The 19956-nt window shown below is 40.8% G+C and overlaps 2 protein-coding genes across 8 annotated transcripts in view; one reads left to right on the top strand and one right to left on the bottom strand.

Moving 5' to 3' along the window:
* The window catches only part of SH3D19 (SH3 domain containing 19), a 179475-nt gene that overhangs the window by 12222 nt on the left and 147297 nt on the right, over positions 1–19956 (top strand). The gene's annotated exons all lie outside the window — the stretch shown is intronic.
* Positions 11875–19364, bottom strand: PRSS48 (serine protease 48). Its single transcript, XM_068543635.1, is given in 8 exon segments — positions 11875–11942; positions 11945–11993; positions 11996–12259; positions 14299–14474; positions 15198–15460; positions 18027–18174; positions 18352–18396; positions 19322–19364. Coding segments are annotated over 8 exon segments (1056 nt in total).

Raw genomic sequence — 19956 nt, 5'->3', positions numbered from 1 at the left:
TTGCTGCTGAGTAGTATTCCATTGTATTAATGCACCACAGTTTGTTTATCCATTTACCTGATAAAGGATATTTAGGTGATTTTCAGTTTTTGGTATTTATGAATAAACATACATGTTTTTGCATAAACACAAGTTTTTATTTCTTTGGTTTAAGTACCTAGATATTGGTTTAATGGGTAATATGTAAGTGTATGCTTAACTTTACAAGAAACTGCCAAACTGTTTTCCAGAGTGGTGCTATACCATTTTGCATTATTATGAGCAATGAATGAGAGTTCCAGTTGCTCCCCACCCTCATCAGCACTTGGTATTATCAGGTTTTTCTCGTTTGCTTTTGTTTTTGTTTTAGCCTTTCTGATAGATGTGTAGTGATACTTTGTTGTGGCTTTAATGTGTGTTTCCTTAATGGATAATGATGTTGAGCATCTTTTCATGTGGTTAATTGCCATCCATTATGTCATCTTTGGTGAAGAATGTTCAAATCTTTGCACATTTTAAAATTGGGTTGTTTGTTTTCATACTATGGAATTTTAAAGAGTTCTTTATATATTTTGCATTCAAATTTTTTGTTGGATATGAGATATGAAAATATTTCTCCTAGTCTGCAGTCTATTTTTTCATTCTGTTAACAGTGTCTTTAGCTCTTTGAATATATTGGAAATAGCTGATTTAAAGTCTTTGTCTAGTAAGTCCAATGTCTGGGCTTCCACAGGAACTGTTTATATTGATTGCTTTTTTTTTTTTTTTCTTTTTCTGTGCATGGGCCACTACTTTCTTGTCTCTTTGTGTGCCTCATAATTTTTTGTTGAAAACTGGACATTTTGAATATTACAATGTAGCAACTCTGAAATCAGATTCTTCTCCCTCCCCAGGGTTTGTTATTGCTGCCTATTATGATTGTTGTTGCTTGTCTAGTGATTTTTCTAAACTAATTTTGTAGAGTGTGTAATTTTTGTGTGATGTGTGGCACTGAAGTCTCAGTTTCATTAGCTTCGTGGTCAGCTAGTGATTGGACAGAGTTTTCCTTAAATGCCTAGAACCAAAAAAAAAATCTCCCAGTCTTTGCAGGGGGGCTCTGTGTGTGTATCACAGCACACCTTCAACACTCAGCCAAGCAGAGTACAGCTAACCTTAGCCTTCACTTTCTGCTTGTGCAGAGCCTGTAGTTCAGCCAGAGCTGAGAGGTTAGCGCCCTCTCAGATTCTTTCTGAGCATGCACTCACCCTGGGAATGCACATGGACTTCTAGATTCCTAGGAATATGTGGGAGCTTTTCAAAGCCCTTATTTCCCAAAGCATCTCATCCTTCAGCCTTTCCCCCCAACTTCTTTGGTTAGTCTGTTGTTTGCCCCAACTATTATCCATTGCCTCATGCAGCCGCAACAAATATATTTATTTGCCTGTAAATGATTTCAATAAGTTTTCTCGAGCTAGCCACTTTTTAGGAGAGTTCTGAGTTAGGCAAGATAAAGGCAAGTCTTTTGTGCTGGTCTTCCAGGGTTCCACCGGACAAGTCAAAACAAATTATTATAATTCTTTGTGAATGAGGTCTTTTCTGCTCCCTCTGGTACTGGTACCGGTACCAGTACCGGTACCAGTACCAAGAGGGCAGGCTATTATTTTCAAGGCTTCCACTGAGCTGGAGAATGGGGGATGGGACCAGGGTAAGTTAAAATGCCACAAAACTTGCTACTGCAACCAAAACCCAGCTAGTTTTCCTTGATTAAGTGTTTCACTGTACTTAAGTGCATCAAGTGGTTGCTGCAAGCTTTTGTTTAGTTTTCAGTGTTCAAAAAGGGTTGATTCTGCCAGTTTCTGCCAGCTTTTAACTGCTTTTACGGAGGACAGACTTTTGGAGTTCTTTACTCTGCCATTGTCACTGATGTCCCTCAAGTATGGATTAAAAGAAAAACTGATTAAGGTTGTTGGTCTTTTTATGAGCAAATTGGCCCAAGTTTTCCCAATAAAACACCGAAAGATAAAGTGTGGACAGTCTTACTCGTTTCTGAAGTGTTTGCACATCCTACAGTAGCGTCATCGAGGTATTTGAGGAGCCCCGCTCATCTGGTTACAGCGCTGGCGTCAAGACCCTCCATTTAAACCCTGCATAGGCAGCTTGCTCTTCTCAATTCCAGGCCACAGACCACACCTAACCTGTCTGTTGCTTTTTCAAACATGATTTTCAAGGGATATCTGGTCAGGAAACCTATATTCCTCTTTGTTTTTGAAAGAATGACTCAGAGAAGGTAGCTTTATTGCGCTCTCCTGATATAAATCAGTCATGTGTTAACACTGGGGAGTGGAATTGAGGAGGGTGTGGAGTGTGTAACTCTATATACTTCTGTATTGAGTTTCCTCCAATGAGTATTACTTTGGAAGTTAAAAGAAAGGAAAATAAATTAAAAATACCATGTGAAATAATTGCCTGCTGGTCTAGTGTATTTGTTGCTCATTTTGTGGTATGTTTTTAACCCTGTTTTGCCTTAAGGTGAGTTACTGCAATGATCGTAGCAAATGCTGTCCTGTTGATAAAAGAAATGATTGATAAGTATTGGAGAAAATGTTAGTAGGAAGGAAGTATATAATTGCGTTTCCTCTGAAGATCATTTTTCAAACACTGGCTAATTTATCATTCGTTCACCTATTCCATCTTATGACATTCACTTGTTTTTATGAAAGCCATAATCACTTGAAAAGCAAATCCTCATTTATAACCACACTGTTGAAAGCTGTTTAACATAATCAAAACCTACCCTTAGCGTTCTCCGCCTTATTTTTTGCTGTGTATTTCATCTCCAAGTTGTGACGCAACAGAACCTGTTCTAAAGCAATAGGTTGAGGAGACCTGCATTGTAATGCTCAACTTGCCACCAGCCAGCTGTATGTCCTTGATTTAATCTCTCTAGGTCTTAGATTCCTCACTGACAATATGAAGGATTAAGACCAGGGATCTGGAAACCATAGCCCTGTGGACCAAATCTGGCTCACTGCCTGTTTCTGTAAATAAAGTTTTATTGGAACACAGCCACGCTCATTCTTTTATATATTGTCTATGGCTGCTTTTGTGCCGTATATGCAGAGTTGAGTAGTTGCAACAGAGTCTGTGTGGCTTGTGAGCCTAAAATATTTACTGTTTATCCCTTAACAGGAGAAGTTTGCTGACTCCAGACTATCAGCTTTTCTTTCAGGTTAAAAATTCTCTGTTTCAGTTTTGGGATACTTGGGCCAACTATTTCTTTCTTCCCATCAGATTGCTTTGTAGCAGATCACCAGAAAAATTCAACTGGAGGAGGGGAAATACAAATCATACATTGTTATTTGTGAAACACCTATATCCATCATACGTCTGACATATTTTGTTAACGCTGTGGTTACAAACAACCTCTAAAGCTCGGTATCTTATGACAGGTATATTCAGCTGGTGAGCTGCAGCTCAGCCTCACTTGTCTTCTTCATTCTGGGATCCTGGCTGGAGGAGCAGTTCCTAACTGGGAAAAGGAGCAATGGACAAATGATGTGCCAGCTTTTAAAACTTCTGCTCAGAAGTGGCATATATTATTTCTACTCACATTTCTTTAGCCAACTGGATGTTAGTGGTACAGGGAAGGATAATCCTTCTGTAGGACGCCCTGGTCCCTCGAGTGGGTGGCTCATCCTTCTGCAGGGAGAGCTGTGGAACACTGGGGACAGCGTCATCTACCTCAGCCTCCTTAAGGGTTCCCTGGTGCGAGCAGACTGAAACTAATGGCCAAAACTTGGTTTCAGAATTCTTTGTGTGTTATATTTTTCATGAACTCTCTGCAATTAACAAGTAACTAGAAATTGGCCCGTTGAGCTTTTGGAATATATTCTGAATCTCTCAATGTGCTTATTTAATAAATGCTCATTGTAAGAATGTAATATCTGTTTGGATTTCTCTTTTATAGACTCCTGATGTCTTTCACTTATAATTCTCACCCCCAAGCTATCTTCTCCAAGGTTCCATATAATGACACAACTCAAGTTGCCCCAGCCAGAAACCTGGGTGAAGTTCTTAACTTCGTCCCTCCCCATGATTACTTACATCTAACCAGTCAGTTACCAGAGTCTATTGAATACATCCCCTAGGTAGCCCTTGACTAAGTCCTCTTGCCTCCATCCTCATTGCTACCATCCTTGTCCAGGCATCTCTCACCATTCACAACAGCCTTGTAACTAACTAGCCTTTCTACCTCCTGACTTGCTTGTCTGTAATCCATTGTCTACACAGCCACTGAAGTGATTTTTCTAAAATGCAAACTGATCATGTTATTCTGCATTAAAACCTTTCAACGCCTTATTTAATCTTCCCCTTAAATAAGCTCAAATGTCTTAGCATGGCCTTGAACCTTTTTTTCCTTTATTTTTTTTTCTGGGAATTCCCAGGTCTGTCCTCTTATACTTAGCTTACATTCATGGCTGGAAAAATATAATCTTTCTTCTAGAAGGATTTTTCTAGAGCATATTTTATGAACTCACATAGTATTTGGTAGATGTTTTTCACTTGTAGAGACTCAAACACTTGATAGAAAGCATTGTGCAAAGCTGACTGTGTGCAGTATTGAGGATTCTCCTGTCCTGATGCTCAGTGGATTGCTCCTTCTTGGAAGGGCTTGGATAAGCCAGATTGGCTCCAAGGAAAGGCGGGTTGACACTGTTTTGTTTTACTTTCTTTGTGACCTGTTTTTAGAAGTTTAAGATGTGCCCATTTTGGAACTGGTCATTTATTGGCCCTCTTTAAGTGAGCTAACATATTTTTCGTTATGATACCAACTCAGCAACTTCGGACAAAAAGAATGTGAAGCAAATGCATTTTTAAAAAATACTATCTCCTCTAGGTCTTTCATGTTAGCTCTCTGTTTCAGAAATAAAAATAGCTTCATTGAACTCATAGGGGGATAGGAGAAATCCAAATACTTGCCTTTGAAGATGCTCTAGTGATTTTAATTTTTCAGGCAAAAGTGTTTTCATTATTTAAAATTCATTGACACAAAATTTCTTTGATCAACCAACTGCTATCCTTCTTTTTATCTAGCCTAGTTATGTGGAATTTTTAATAGGAGGAATCGAAAGTCTCAACTCTGAAGCTTTGCAATTGTTGTAACCAGCTTTCTGTTATCATAAGCTAATTTTAAAAAGCAAGCTTAATCAAAGAAAAAAGCAAGGTTAAAAAAACCTGTATATCTGTATAAACATTTAAAAAGGTGTCAGAGGTATGTTGGCCACATCTTTAAGCAAGAAGAGAACATGTAAAGGGTGATAGTGATGAACACAGCCGGTAGGTACATGGGGATTTGAACTTCCTATGTTAGATATTTCTGTAACATTGTGGGTTTTTTTTTAATAAGCAGAATTAGGAAAAAGAATATTTTTAAAAAGATTTTTTTTTTTAAATGAAGAGTTACTTGGCTTCCTCCTCCTTAGGGAGGGAACAATCATCAGAGTTAGAACAGGCTGCTTTGTGATTACTTACACTATTCTAGAGGTTCCACGAATGTAGAGATTCTTGACCATCTTGAAATTTCATGAAAAAATGTTGTGTTTGTGCATGAGTGCTTTTTTGGGATGCAGGGTTAGAGTAATGTGGGAAAGAGGGTCCATAATTCAAACAGATTCTTCTGGTTTTTTTTCTCTAGTCCTGCCCTCTCTGAGCTCCAGACTGCCTCCTCAACATCTCTACTTGTATGTCTAATAGACATCTCACATCTAACATGTATGTATGTTTCCCATTGCTGCTGTAACAAATTGCTACAAATTGTCCTACAGTTCTGGAGGCCAGCAGTCTGGCATCAGTTTCACTGGGCTAAAATCAAGGTGTTGGTAGGGCTGCATTTTATCTCCAGGCCTAAGGGAGAATCATGTTTGCCTTTTTAAAATTTCTGTAGGCCAGCTGCACTCCTCGGCTTGTGGCCCCTTGCTCCATCCTCAAAGCCAGCAGCATAGCATCTTTGTTCCTCTCTTCCTTCTGCTTCCATCCTTCTGCATAGTCTCATAAACATCTCTGACTCTGACTCGCCTGCGTTCCTCTTTAAAAAGATTTGTGATTATATTGGGCCCACCCATAATCCAGGATAATGTCCAAATCTCAAAATACTTAATCATATGTGCAGAGTTGCTTTTACCAGGTAATGTAACATATTCACAGGTTTGGGGATTAGACAGGGACATCCTTGGGGGCCATTATTCAGCCTATCACTGCATTTGATAGCCCAGCAAACTGTTCCTCCTCCAGCCTTCCTCATTTCATTTAATAGTATGGCCATTCTCAGGCCAGTAACCTAGCAGTCATTCTTGATTTCTCTTTTCAAATCTTTATCTTTCCCATCCTCCTATTCCAATTACCACCCTCACTCCCATCACCCACATCCAATCCATCGAATCACATCTGGATCCAATCAAAATGTTATCACAGTCCTACCCAACTGTGTCTAGAATCTGTCCTCTTCTCACTAATTTCCACTAAAATCAGGATGCCTTTAGCATTTTGGAGCCTTAAGGCCTCATCCCATCCTATTCTTTTCACTCCTGGGTGTTAATTATCAAAGTTAATTATGGTACAGGGCAGCGTGGGCTAGGTGTCATAAGAGTGGCACAAAGAGCCACCGGACTAGACCTCAGTCACTTTATTCCAACCACATGGAGATGGGAAGTGAAGACTTACATGGTAGAAGACACTGTGGAGAGAATTTGGGTTGGTTGAGGATAATTATCCTGGAAAGCAATTAGAATTTTCCATTAAAGATTTCAGTCTTTTTTTATTCTTATGACAGTGAACATTTCCTCTCAATTATTGATTGTAAGGAATAAAATTAATCTCTGGTTATTTTGAATGACTCCTTCCCTTCCCTTCCTTCCTGAAGAAGGATCATGTTTAACAGAATTCTCAGGCAACTGATTTCTAGTATGTAAACTGTACGTAGTCAAATTTGGTGTAGAGAATATTATAGCTTCAGAATGAAACCAAGCATCTGAAAAGGTAAAATACCCATTGTTGAAATAATATAAAAATAAAGCTTCCACATTTTATTATTATTCTGAATCCTTTTTCTGTAATATTGCCACATGTTGGGGGTGACTTTACAGTTTAATGAAATAAAGAAAAAAATGGGTGATTACTTGAAATAGTCTATTTGTTATATAAATAGAAGATCTGGAAATAACTATATTTCCTCACTTTTGGGGAAAAAAAAAGTTCTGGTTGGATTTCAGCAGCCTTAGTGTATAGCTTTATTTGTTAAATGTGACCTTAGCAAATCCAACCTTAATTAAAATTCCTCAGGGCAAGAAAATGAAAATTGGAGCATATTAAAGCAGATATTCCAAGGAATAAAGTATTCTGCAAATTAAAATAGATTTTTAAGGCAGAAAGGCTATTGAGCCCACCTCCAAAATAAGATGTAAAGTTGTTCCTATTAATTTTCTCCTCATTTGGTCATTGGTGGTGTGGACTAAATTCGTTACCAGTAAGTGTGACATTTTAGTTCTGTGAATACAAATGTTTATTGATTTTTTGGTCCTCCAGTCATGTGTTACCAGTTGCTGTACTCATATATTGGGTTAAGCTTTATATTTTGTGTTTTAGCAATGGAAACAGAAAATGTATGTAGTTAGTTTGAGCCTTTTCTTGAAATACAATCACAAGAATTATTTAGAAGATCTTTAGAAAGCCCTAAATACACCATAGACTAGTTGTTTTTTGTATAAGCAGGAAAAAAACTTCCCTGGTCAGTTTTTAAAAAAATACTTTATTGAGATATAATTCACATACCGTATACTTCACCCATTCCCTGTTAGTTTTTAAAACCATTTCCTAGGGTCCTTTCAGTGTGTTTTTCAGATATTCACTGCCTCCTTTTCTAATCAACAGATTGATTGGGCTGAGGTATACAAGAGAAGGGCATTCCAGGTATAGAGGACAGATTTAAATAAGGCCTTGAGGTGGAAATGGGAGGAAGGAATGAGAAGAATATTGCTCTGGGTAAGAAGGGAAAAAACAAATAGGAAGTAAGGTAGGTGTCTTAGTGATGAATTATAAAGTAGATGGTAAAAAACTTGGGCTTGTGCCTTTCTTCACCTTGGTTCACGGGGCCTTATTATAAGGGTGGTGCTGGTAGGGGACAGGGAAAACAAGAAACAGCCCACAGCCTCCTGGAATCGAACCTTCCTCACTGATGTTCAGGTGCCGTAGTCCTCTAGTGTTTTGCTTGTTAGCTGGCTGGGGTTGATTGTCTTTCTCTCTGCTTCTCGTCTAATTCTGCTACCATCCAGCTCCCCTGTCTACCATCCTAGCTCCCTCACAGCCTCTGCGGACTCCCATGAGCAGTGGTGTGGGACCTTCTGTTCTTCTATTCTTTTTTTTTTTTTTTTTTTAAAGAGCTCCTGACTTATTTATTTAATTATTTATTTTTTTTTTTTTTTTTTGGCTGTGTTGGGTCTTCGTTTCTATGCGAGGGCTTTCTCTAGTTGTGGCAAGCGGGGGCCACTCTTCATCGCGGTGCGCGGGCCTCTCACTGTCTCGGCCTGTCTTGTTGCGGGGCACAGGCTCCAGACGCGCAGGCTCAGTAGTTGTGGCTCACGGGCCCAGTTGCTCCGTGGCATGTGGGATCTTCCCAGACCAGGGCTCGAACCCGTGTCCCCTGCATTGGCAGGCAGACTCTCAACCACTGCGCCACCAGGGAAGCCCCTGTTCTTCTATTCTTTGATCATTCCCCTGCTCTCAGCCCTCAATACCTTCCCATCCCACTGAGAATGCGATTCAGAGCCCTTACTGCGGCTCCTAGGGCGCTGCTCCCCCTCTGCTCCCAATTCCCAGCCCTGTCCCCCCGCCTCCGCTCAGCAGTGACCTCTGTCCTAACTCACACGCACACAGCCGTGTGCTAACTCATCCTCCCACCTCAGGACCTTTGTACTTGCTGTTCTGTCTACCTGGAAGGTTCTTAGGTATTTGTTTTGCTTCCCTCCTTCATGCGGGCCTCTGTAAATGTCACCTCCTTAGAGAAACTTCCTTGACCACCCGACCTAAAGTGGAGTCCCCCACCCTGATACCTTATCTGCTGCTTCTGTGTTACCTTCCTTTATCAGACTTTCTTGTACTTGGCATTATAATAAACATTTACAGTTGGCACTCCATAACCGGAGTTTTGCATCTGTGGGATTGGTTGAATCCACGAACGTGGAACCCACAGATTTGGAGGGTCAGCTTACTATGCCATTTTATATAAGGAACTTGAGCATCTGCAGATTTTGGTATCCCTGGAGGTACTGGAACAAACCCCAGTGGCTACTGAGGGAGGACTGTATTTTGCATTTGATTATTGTCTCTCCCACACTGAAATGTACACTCCTTGAAGGCAGGCTTGGTGCACTGTATATGTTGCGGTATCCTCAGTGCCTAGAACATGCCTGGAACATGGTGGGTACTTAATATTGCTGACTGCACACTGACATACTCTAGGGCCCATTTTCAGACTTCCCATGAGAAGGGGTCTGTTGGGTTGTCCAGTATTTAGTGCATCTGTTGGGTAAGATGTTAGGCCAACCTGCCCCCCTACCCGCTAGGCAGCTCTTACGTCGAGTGCTCATCCCTAGTAAGTCCAGCCAGTAGTGGTCAGGTCTTGTGGTCAGTGGTGAGGTCATGTGGTCTTCTCCTATAGTTATCCCTTTCTTCTTGAATCCCTTCTTCTTCATGTGGTCTTCTCCTATAGTTATCCCTTTCACTTGAATGGCCTGGTCTCTCCAAAAGGTTTACGTTTCAACTCTTGGTTCAGGAGAAGAATATTGTCAGATTCCCATGCTGTGGAACGGTTGCTTCCTAAGGGTCTGGAGGAATGATAGGAAGCAGTGTTTTGGCTTCCTTGACCTTCTTTATGGCCCCTTGCCATGTCATTCTGGCTCATACATTTGTGTGTTTTCTCTTCCTATTTGTTCTTCTCCAGTTCTTGATTTTAGTCTGTCCTTTCTCCTCCATTTTCCTTTCTTGCCCCTCCTTTCTCTTTTTCTTTTCTCTCAGCTGCCATTTTGCTTTGCCCTCTGTATCATTCCAGAGCTTGCTTAGCTTGAATTATTGTCTCTGAGAAAGATTTCAGTTCACCTGCTTTGTGTACTGTTTGTTCCTTTGTGCCTTATAGGTGGAGAGAGGTACGAAAGAGAATGGGGCCAAAACATTCTTTCCTTCATTCTTTTATTTAACCTGTATTTGAAAACCTACTTTGTGTAAGACATTGTGCCAGGTTCTGGGCTACCTCAGTAAACAAAAGGTCCTTAGTTGGGGAGACAGAGAGATTGTGTGTTTATTTCTCATTCATTCATTCACTCATTCAACAAATACTTTTTGAGACTGGAATATAGTGGTTGGCAAAAGCAAAAATTCTTCCTCTCATGGACCTCATTTCATTTTGGTAAGACAGACATACATTAATTAGACAGTTACACAAATGAATGTTAAATTACACCTGTGTTGAGTCCTATCAAGGAGGACACCGTATTGCGAGACTGTATATTGGGGGGATTTGTTCTCGTCAGGAGAGCTGGGAACAGCTTCCTTGAGGAAGTGAAGGGTGAACTGAGATCAGTAAGACTTAACCACGCAAAGACAGCGGGGAAGAGGAAATAGCAGATACAGAGGTCTGGTGCTGAGAAGGGGCTTCTGGAGCATCTGAGGAAGTGAGAGTGTAGAGAGCAGGTGGGGTGAGGCCAGATGAGGCTGACGAGGCAGCCTGGGATGAGATCCAGCAGGGCTTTGTAGGTCCTGCTAAGGACTTTGGTTCTTATTCTTTGAGCAATGGGATGCCTTTGAAGTGTGGTAAACAGGAGAAAGGAGGAGAAAAGCATTTTAAAAATCTTTATTTTTAAAACACTAGTCTGAATTCTGTGGAGAACAAATGCACTTGAGCATAGGTGTGAGTGACGGTAAGGACGTGGGAACAGCAGCTGGGAGGCTGTAGTGGCAGCCTAGAGGAGAGGTGAGGTTCAGGGTTAGCAAGGACTTTAACTTTCCAAACCTACCCTCACTTCCTGTTAAATGTATTTATTTAATCCAAAAACATTGTTTTTGAAAGTTGACTTACCCCAAAAGACACAGATGCAACAAAACTTAAATTCATTCATATGAGAAATGAAGGATGATTGAAATAAAAAGGGGTATGAGTAGAATTATACCAGATAGTTTAGGATAAAGATAATGACTGAAATCATGTATAAAACTTAGCTCTGAGCTCCTGGAAGCCTAGGCAGAAAAGGAAATAGTATAGGTCACACGAATGTTCAACAAAAAGAAGCATGCTAGTTAAGCAAGGGAAATAATCTTTTCCTTATAAACATTTAAAGTACTTTATTAAGAAGTAAAATTAACCTGGATAGGTCCAGATTATTGAAACCCAAAACCTCAGCTCTTGAGATTATTACGTTAATCCATTTTTGGTGGTAGGTATTTCAAAAAGTAAACATTTCAGAAATATTCAGAGCTGAACTACATACATGGGTTTCTTATTTGACACCTTGTTACAGAGGGGAAGCACAAAGAGTAGAGAAAGTAGAGAAGGATAGACCAGGTAAGATGCTCATAATGCAACCTATGGGCACGAAGTAAACCCTTAATGTACTTTCTTGAGGACCTTCCCATTTGCCTTCCCAGATACTTTTTTTGTTGCCTGCTTCTGTCGCCATTTCATTTGTGTCTGTAAATACTTCTTCATGGAAGGCATCCTTCCTGCCTTGCAAGATGCATAGTCAGGGACAAAGAATGCCATGCACAGAAGTGGCATTCTTATTTCTCAGTTGTTCACATTCCAGCCAGTGAAACCTGCTTCCAGAATCAAGAACCTCAAAAACAAAATCATTTCTCCTTATTTTAATGAAGTCATCCAGAGTTCCCAGCGACTCTCCTCGTGAGTTCTCTGCCCCTGGGGCTTCTTCTCCACGCATTCCTTCCAAGCCCTGTACTTGGCCAGCAGCTTCAGCTACACTGCCTACTCTCCCGGTAAAATGTGAGGCCCAAAGGCGCAGGAGGGTCCCAGGAGAGCCAGAGAGAGCAGTACAGTAGGGAGCAAGAAGTCAGATAAGTCCGGATTGTTGGCACCCAAGACCTCAGCTCTTGACATAATGGACATAATCCATTTTTGGTAGTAGGTCACATTGGTGTAGACTCCAGGAAAAGAAAGACCACATCCTGTTCCCCAGCTTGACAATCCTATCTGGATCCATATACCGTCAATATGACATGACAGAGGCCCTCCAGAATCACCCTAAGGAAGAGATAAAGGTCATGAGCATAGTGAAGAATGACCATGAAGAGGAGAGTGGTCACAGGGGTGGAGGTTCCTTCGAATGGGGCAGTGGAGCCCATGGAGCTGTAAAAATCCGGAGGGAGCTGGACTTCCCACTGACATGGAAATTTAGAATCATAGAATCTGAAATTGGCAGAGACCTTAGCTAAATATATCAGTAGTTTCAAAATACTCGTCTGTGATTGAAAAGAAATAAATATGATGAGTTTTTCACTAAATTCATTCAGTTGAATGAACTGTCCTTATTTTTCTATTTTTAGGTTCTTATTGCCTTTTTTAGTGTTAAGATAATGCTTTCTTATATAAAATGGTGGTGATAGTAGTTGGTGATGTATCTCTCAATCTTGCTATTTTTTTGTAACAGCTTTATTGAGATATAATTCACATACTGTACAATTCACCCATTTAAAGTTCAGTTTTAGTATATTCACAGTGTTGCTCAACCATTACCACAGCCCATTTTTGTCACCCCCCAAAAAAACTCTGTACCCTTAAGCAGTCACCCTCATTTCCTCCCATTCCTTCCAGCCCTAGGCCAACCAGTTACCTACTTTCTGCCTCTGTGAATTTGCATATTATGGATATTTTGTATAAATGAAACTATATATGACCTTTTACGTCTGGCCTCTTCCACTTAGTGTACTGTTTTCAGGGTTCATCCATGTTATGTCAATAGCATGTGTAAGTACTCTATTCCTTTTTATGGCTGAATAATATTCCATTATATTGACATACCACATTTTGTTATCATCAGTTGATGGTCAGTTGGGTTGTTTTCACTTTTTGGCTATTATAAATAATGCTGCAATGAATAGTCATGTACAGATTTTTATATGGATGTATTTTTCATTTCTCTTGGGGTGTATACTTAGGAGTGGAATTACTGGATCATATGGTAAGTCCATACTTAACCTTTTGAGGTTTTCCAGAGTGGCTGCACCATCTTACATTCTCACTAGGTATGTGAAGATTCCGATTTCTCCACATTCCTTGCCAACTCTTGTTATTATCTATTCTTGATTATAGCCATCCTCCTGGGTGTGAAGTTGTGTTTCATTGTTGTTTGATTTGTAAATAATGAATATACAGACAGGAAATTTTGGCAGAGATATGGAAAAATGCGTGTGAGAGAGAGAGAGAGGGAGGGAGGGAAGGAGGAAGTAAAACCCAAATGGTCATTCTAGAACTAAAAAATAAAATATCTGAAATAAAAATTTCACTAGATGAACTTAACAGTAAAATGTAGATGGCAGGAGAAAGAAGCAATGATTCTGAATATAGATTAATTTAAACTATCCAATTTGAAAAACAGAAAAAGGTAAAAATATCAGGGACTTGTGTGAAAATATCAAAAGTTGTAACTTACAAATTTTCTGTTTCACCCAGAAGGGGAAAAGAGAGAAATGAGGCAGAATAATAGTTGAAGAAATTATGAATGAAAATTTCCCAAGTTTTGATGAAAGGTAAAAGAGTAGATTAAAAAAACAAGTCAGTGAATCCCAAATAGGATAAAGACAAAGACAATCACACCTAGGACATGACATTCAAACTTCTAACAATCAAATATGAAGGAAAATGTATTGAAAGCCGCCAGAACAAAACACATCATACCCAGTGGAGGAAGACACAAATGATTGCTGAATTTTCATCAGACAGTTACGATCAGGAGACAATGGAATGACATCTTTTAAGTATACAATGAAATGTTTCTTACTTCAAAAAATTAAAAACTTGGCACTTCTATGTCAACCTCTTAATATATTTATAAAAACATATGAGACTGTGAAAATCCAAGCACCAGTGGTTAGCATTGCTCTAGATCAGTAGTTGAAGAGATTAAATTAATAGATAAAGGTTAAGTGACTTATCCAGGTTAACACAAGAATTATTGTCAGAACATTTGTCTCCTGATTCCCAATTCACTGTTGTTTACAGATGGGCAAACCTGGATCCAAATTAAGATCTCATGTTAAAATAAAAAAATTACAAGAGCAAACCCTGATCTGGCAAGTATCCTTTCTTTTCTCAAGATCACCAGCACAAATCATGCTTTCCTGGATGACCGGCTCTGTCTGTGGCAGTAGCTAACCCACCGGGTTGTAGATTTTTTCGCAATGCTGGTGTTCAATGATGGGTATTTCTGCTTCTTGGAGGATGGTAGGGTAGTCAGAATCTGTAGAGATAAATAGGAGTGAAAGGAAAAGCAGCCTGGAAAGGTACAGGGACAACATTCAGTCCTGATATGCAGACATCTCTGAATGGGAATCCAAAAGCAGAACACAGTCGCTTTCCAATCGTGTTGGCTAATGGAAGAGTTTTTTTGGTACACTTAATCTAAAACAATGGATAATTCAAAATTCTATTTATTTGGGGCTTTTCTAATGTGCCACGCGGGGCATTCCTAATGTTCTAAATAAAGAGAAGTGCTGATACATTTTGATTAAGTAAAGATGTGAGTATTCTACAGTATTCTAAAACTTTTTCCTTTCTCATTTTTCTGCTCCCAGATCATTTCCTGTCTTTACTCTATCCTGGGAAAGAGTTGACACAACACAACACTTTAAAAACAGATTTAAAGTACTAGACTCTTTCCAACCTTACATCAGGCTTGTTAACCTCTGTTTCAGAGAGGTAATTGTGTGTTTAGATTGTTAGTATTAAAAAATAAATAAATAAATTGTTAGTATCTTTTCTTGCTGCTATAGCTAGACTCTAGGCAGGATATAAGAGTAAATAAACATATAAATAAGCAAACATTTTATTTGAAGACTTTCAGATAGTGTCTGGTTTTGTTGAAAATATTTGCCATAGTAATGAAATGCCTAGAATATGAATATTCTGGAATGGGTACAAGAAGGTGATATATAAAACAACCCCTGTCTCTTCCCATTCTCACCTTCATCTTCTGCTTCTCCCCATCCAGTCACCCAGCAAGAGTCTGGAATTGTCCACTGCTTTTTGACACTGGACAAGCAAATGGGCAGGATGGAAGAACTGTAGGTGACTCTAGAGAACTGCCTCAACAAGGCAATGTCTGCAGTGGTACCGTGGTGTTTGGGATGGATGACAATTCGGAACGCATGATACTTCACGCCTGTATTTGAATGGCCTATGTCAATTGATCCCAGCCACACAGTATATAAGAAAGGAATCCAGCGCCTAAGGGGAAGAGAAAGAGGAGAATAAAAGTGGAGCATGCTTTTGTGCTACAGCTGGGTCAGAACAAGCTGCCTGTGTGTAGCACTAAGTCTTTAAGTAAGAAAGGAGGGTAACAGACTTGGAATTAACCAGGCTGCTTCCAACTTGGCATAGGGTTGGTTTGTCTTCTTTTCTCCTTCCCTCACTCCCTGATCACTGTTTCTTTTGTTGTCTGCTGTTTCTGTGGTCTCCTTTTATATGATTATGGCCAGAGTTTTGTCCTGTATTTTTTCCCTGGTTCTCTTATTCACCTCTACTATTCCCCGTGGTTTCAGCCATAGCCTATATGCTTAACAGTCATTGTTGTTTTATTTTCACTTTTGAGTTCTGAGCACTAGACCTTTATTTCTAAATTAAAAAATTAAAGCAAAATATAACCACCAAAGTTCATATATATGTATATATGATATATATGTAATTTAAATGTTCAGTAGTTTGATCAGATTTACAAAATAAATAAATAACAGAAGTTCTCTGCCCTACTGCCCTCAATTCATGCTATCCAAAGGCAATCACTTTCAACTCTTAGCTCTTTCTTTTAGCATTTTCCCTAGTGTTTTCAAGAAACCCTATATATTGCCATTAATTTTTTTCTTTCCGTTTTAGAATATTGTATTCCTCCTGTAGAAGGTGAGGATTGACCCAACAATTACTGCCAACTCCCCACTTCCTTTTCACCATCCTCCTCATCTAATATAACTTTTTGTTAGATCAGTATTTAGTATGTATGTTCTTGTGACTATGAAAACATTATTCACTATGAGGCCATATTGAGTACCATAATGAGATTTCTTGCAAAACTTTTTGCTTCTCCTGGAATTAATAATGTGGTCTCACTTCTTTGTTTTTTAAGTTTTCTATGTACCTATCACTGACTCATTATTTGTTCCCCAAACTGTCTACCAGAAGTGTATATCTCTCAATATGTTGACACCTATTAGGCTTTTTATCAATACTATCCTTTTTTTTTGAAATTACTTAATTAATTATTTTGGCTATGTTGGGTCTTCGTTGCTGCATGCGGGCTTTCTCTAGTTGCAGTGAGCGGGGTCTACTCTTCGTTGTGGTGCGCAGGCTTCTTATTGCAGTGGCTTCTCTTGTTGCAGAGCTCAGGCTCTAGGCGTGCAGGCTTCAGTAGTTGTGGTACACGGGCTTAGTAGTTGTGGCTCACGGGCTCTAGAGTGCAGGCTCAGTAGTTGTGGCGCACGGGCTTAGTTGCTCCGCGGCATGTGGGATCTTCCCGGACCAGGGCTCGAACCCATGTCCCCTGCATTGGCAGGCAGATTCTTAACTACTGCGCCACCAGGGACGTCTTTTTTTTTTTTTTTTAAGCCCTCTGCCCTCTAACTCCAACCTTGGTACTTTTCTTTATGATTTTCTTGAGGGTTTTCTTCTGTGTTGTATTCTGTTTTTTCTGGATCCCATGTTTTCCTGTCCCCGCCCCACCCTTTATTTTGGTGAAGCGCATTCTCCTTTGGCTTGCTGAGAAAATGTGCATGAGGGGTAATATTTTTTCTGCTTTGTATATTTGAAAATGTCTTATTTCTATCCCACACTTGATTGATCATTTGTAAATATGAGCAGAATTCTAAGTTGGAATTCTCTCAGCATTTTGAAGTTATTACTCTATTTTCTTTGAGCTTTCAGTTTGTTATTGAAAAGTCATGTTGGTTTTTTTTTTTTTTAATAAATTTATTTATTTATTTATTTTTGGCTGTGTTGGGTTTTCGTTTCTGTGTGAGGGCTTTCTCTAGTTGCAGCGAGCGGGGGCCACTCTTCATCGCGGTGCGCGGGCCTCTCACTATCGTGGCCTCTCTTGTTGCGGAGCACAGGCTCCAGATGTGCAGGCTCAGTAGTTGTGGCTCACGGGCCCAGTTGCTCCGCGGCATGTGGGATCCTCCCAGACCAGGGCTCGAACCTATGTCCCCTGCATTGGCAGGCAGATTGTCAACCACTGCACCACCAGGGAAGCCCCAGTCCTGTTGTTTTGATTTCTGGATATATGTCATCTCCTGTGGCATAACAAGTTACCACAAAGCTTAGAGGCTTAGAACAGCAAACATTTCACAGTTTCTGTGGATTAGGATCTGGGTGCCTCTGACCAGGCTGCACTCAGGGTGGGCTGCAGTGTCATCTCAAGGCCCGACTCAGGAGGGTCTGTCACGTCTTCATTAGCTGTTGGCTGGAGACATCAGTTTTACATGTGCCTCTCTCTACAGCTACTCACCACATGGTACCTTGCTTCTCTCAGAGATTGTGTTTGTGACCCAAAGCAGCTTAAGACAAAATTCCCTGACTGGTGTTTAGGAAGTGATGTGGTGAAAAGTAAGCAAAGCTTCTAATATAGTGACTATTTTCATCATTTTTTTTCTACCTCTATGCCCTGTCCCCTAGTCCAAGATGACCTAGGTTTCCTTCTGCCTGTTCATCTTGGCACTTTCCTTAGTCTGTTGGCTCATTCATGGGTTCATTCAAATATTTATCGGGAACCTCTCTGTGTGCTAGGCACCAACCAGCTAGAACTCACCTGTGTAGGCAGTGTGCTGCTGTCAGTATCCACCTGTCACTGATGAGGGAAACTCCACAGACGTGGGACTCGCCCAAGTGCAGGCTGACCTGCCAAGGCCAGTCCTCACCACCCACAATATGGCTTGAGTATACAGGTCGTCCGCACACTAGAGAAAGAGGAAAGAGAGAAGCATGGGAATCCGGTTGTGCTGTTCTCCTGATCCCCATCTTATCATCTCCAAGCTCCCATCCATTCCTGGGACCTGAGTCCTCCCGAGCCTCCATACTCCATCCTATTCCAGTTCCAAGCCCAGCAGTCTTGGGCCCAAGGGGAGACCACTCACCTGACTGCAGAGATTTCCTTTGGAAAGAAAAGGATAGGCAAGACCCTAAAACAAATACACCGTATCATTAATATATAACAACACCTCTTATATCCAGATTCACTGAATAGAGAGGCTTTCTACCTACTTAAATTTCTCAGATTGGTGTTAAAGGCCAAATTTTTATAAATATCTACCCATTAGTGGTAATCTTGATAATTACATACTTACTTACCTAACTTTTTTAGCAGCATACATGGAACGTAATTTAACTTTTACTTGATGATTCACGGCTGCCATCAGGAGTATCAAGCATGTGAGGTTGTAAATACATTAATGCCTTCAGATGATTTTGAGGTTTATAAGCTATTTACTTTTGTCATGTTTTCTTGAACTGAACTAGCATTTTGCAGTATTTGTATATCTTCCTTTCTTGCTACCTGTTATCTTTTTGCTGCTCTCAGCCTACCCGGCTTTTAAATCACTGTGGGCCAGAAAAATAAATGAACAAGCTTATTCCTGAAATCATTGACTGGCGTTTGTACTTCCAGTTCCCTCTGCCTGAAATGCTCTTTCCCTCAATCCTCTTAGCTAAATCACTCATCTCCTTCAAGTCTTTGCTCAAATAGCTTCTTCTTAGTGAAACCTTCCTTGACCGCCCTATTTAAAGTGACAGTGTCCCTGTACCTTAGACGCCCCTCTCCGGTCACAGTATTTATTGCTTTCTAACCTGCCTTATAATTCACATATGTGATATGTGCATTGACTATAAGCCCCCCAGGGGCGGGGATCTTTGTGTTTACTTCTATATCCATGAGCCTTGGACTGCTTGGGGCCTGGCACAGAGGGTCCCCTCAGGACTTTCGCAGGCCACACCATTCAGAAGTCACATCCCGTAGGTGGAGTGTCCTGTTACTCTATATGGTAACTTCTTGAGCCAAGAAACCTCTGCCTCCTCCTTTCCACTCCACCCCCAGCCTCAGGGGCTCGCCCAGCAGAAGGGGCAGCAGGAAGGCACAGCCCGCAGGGCCCATGTTTCTGTCCTCAGAGTCAGCACCTCCTGCTTTCTGGACTCAGGCTCCCAGGGCGAGGCCAGCCGGGGAGCAGCCGGAGGAGAGGGGCAGGACCAGCTTTTCCTCCTAGCTGGATTCTTGGCTTCGCCCCCTCCTCTCCTTTGGCCCTCACCCTGGCCAGGCGCTGAAGGGACCAGACTTGAGAAATGCAGCTACAGGACCCAGGGGGAGGAGCTGGGGCTCGCGGTGCCCCCTGCTGTCCAGGGAGAGCAGGGTGTCTGAGGCTTCTGCCTCCAGGGCAGGTTGGAGGGTACAGAAAGGAATGGAACCCTGTCTCTAGCAAGGAAATGGAAGATGAGCAGGATTCTTCAGAAGCTAGAAATGAAAAAGAGGAAATTAACCCAGTACCTGGCTAATTTTTTCTAAATTTTTTTGTCTTCATCTTCATTTACAGTGTTAGCTAGAGACCGTACTGCAAGTCAGATTTTCTGGGAAACAGACTCTAAGACAGAGATTTGTGTGCAAGAAGTTTGTTGGGGAGTAGTCTTAGGATGAACACCTCAAGGGGGGATGGAAGCAGGATTGGGCAGAGGGAGAGTTGATGTAATGCATC

The sequence above is a fragment of the Eschrichtius robustus genome, chromosome 4 (assembly GCF_028021215.1).
Source record: "Eschrichtius robustus isolate mEscRob2 chromosome 4, mEscRob2.pri, whole genome shotgun sequence".
Classification (NCBI taxonomy): Eukaryota; Metazoa; Chordata; class Mammalia; order Artiodactyla; family Eschrichtiidae; genus Eschrichtius; species Eschrichtius robustus.
The sequence above is the reverse complement of the archived record's forward strand: the minus strand, read 5'-3'. Positions and strand labels throughout refer to the sequence as shown.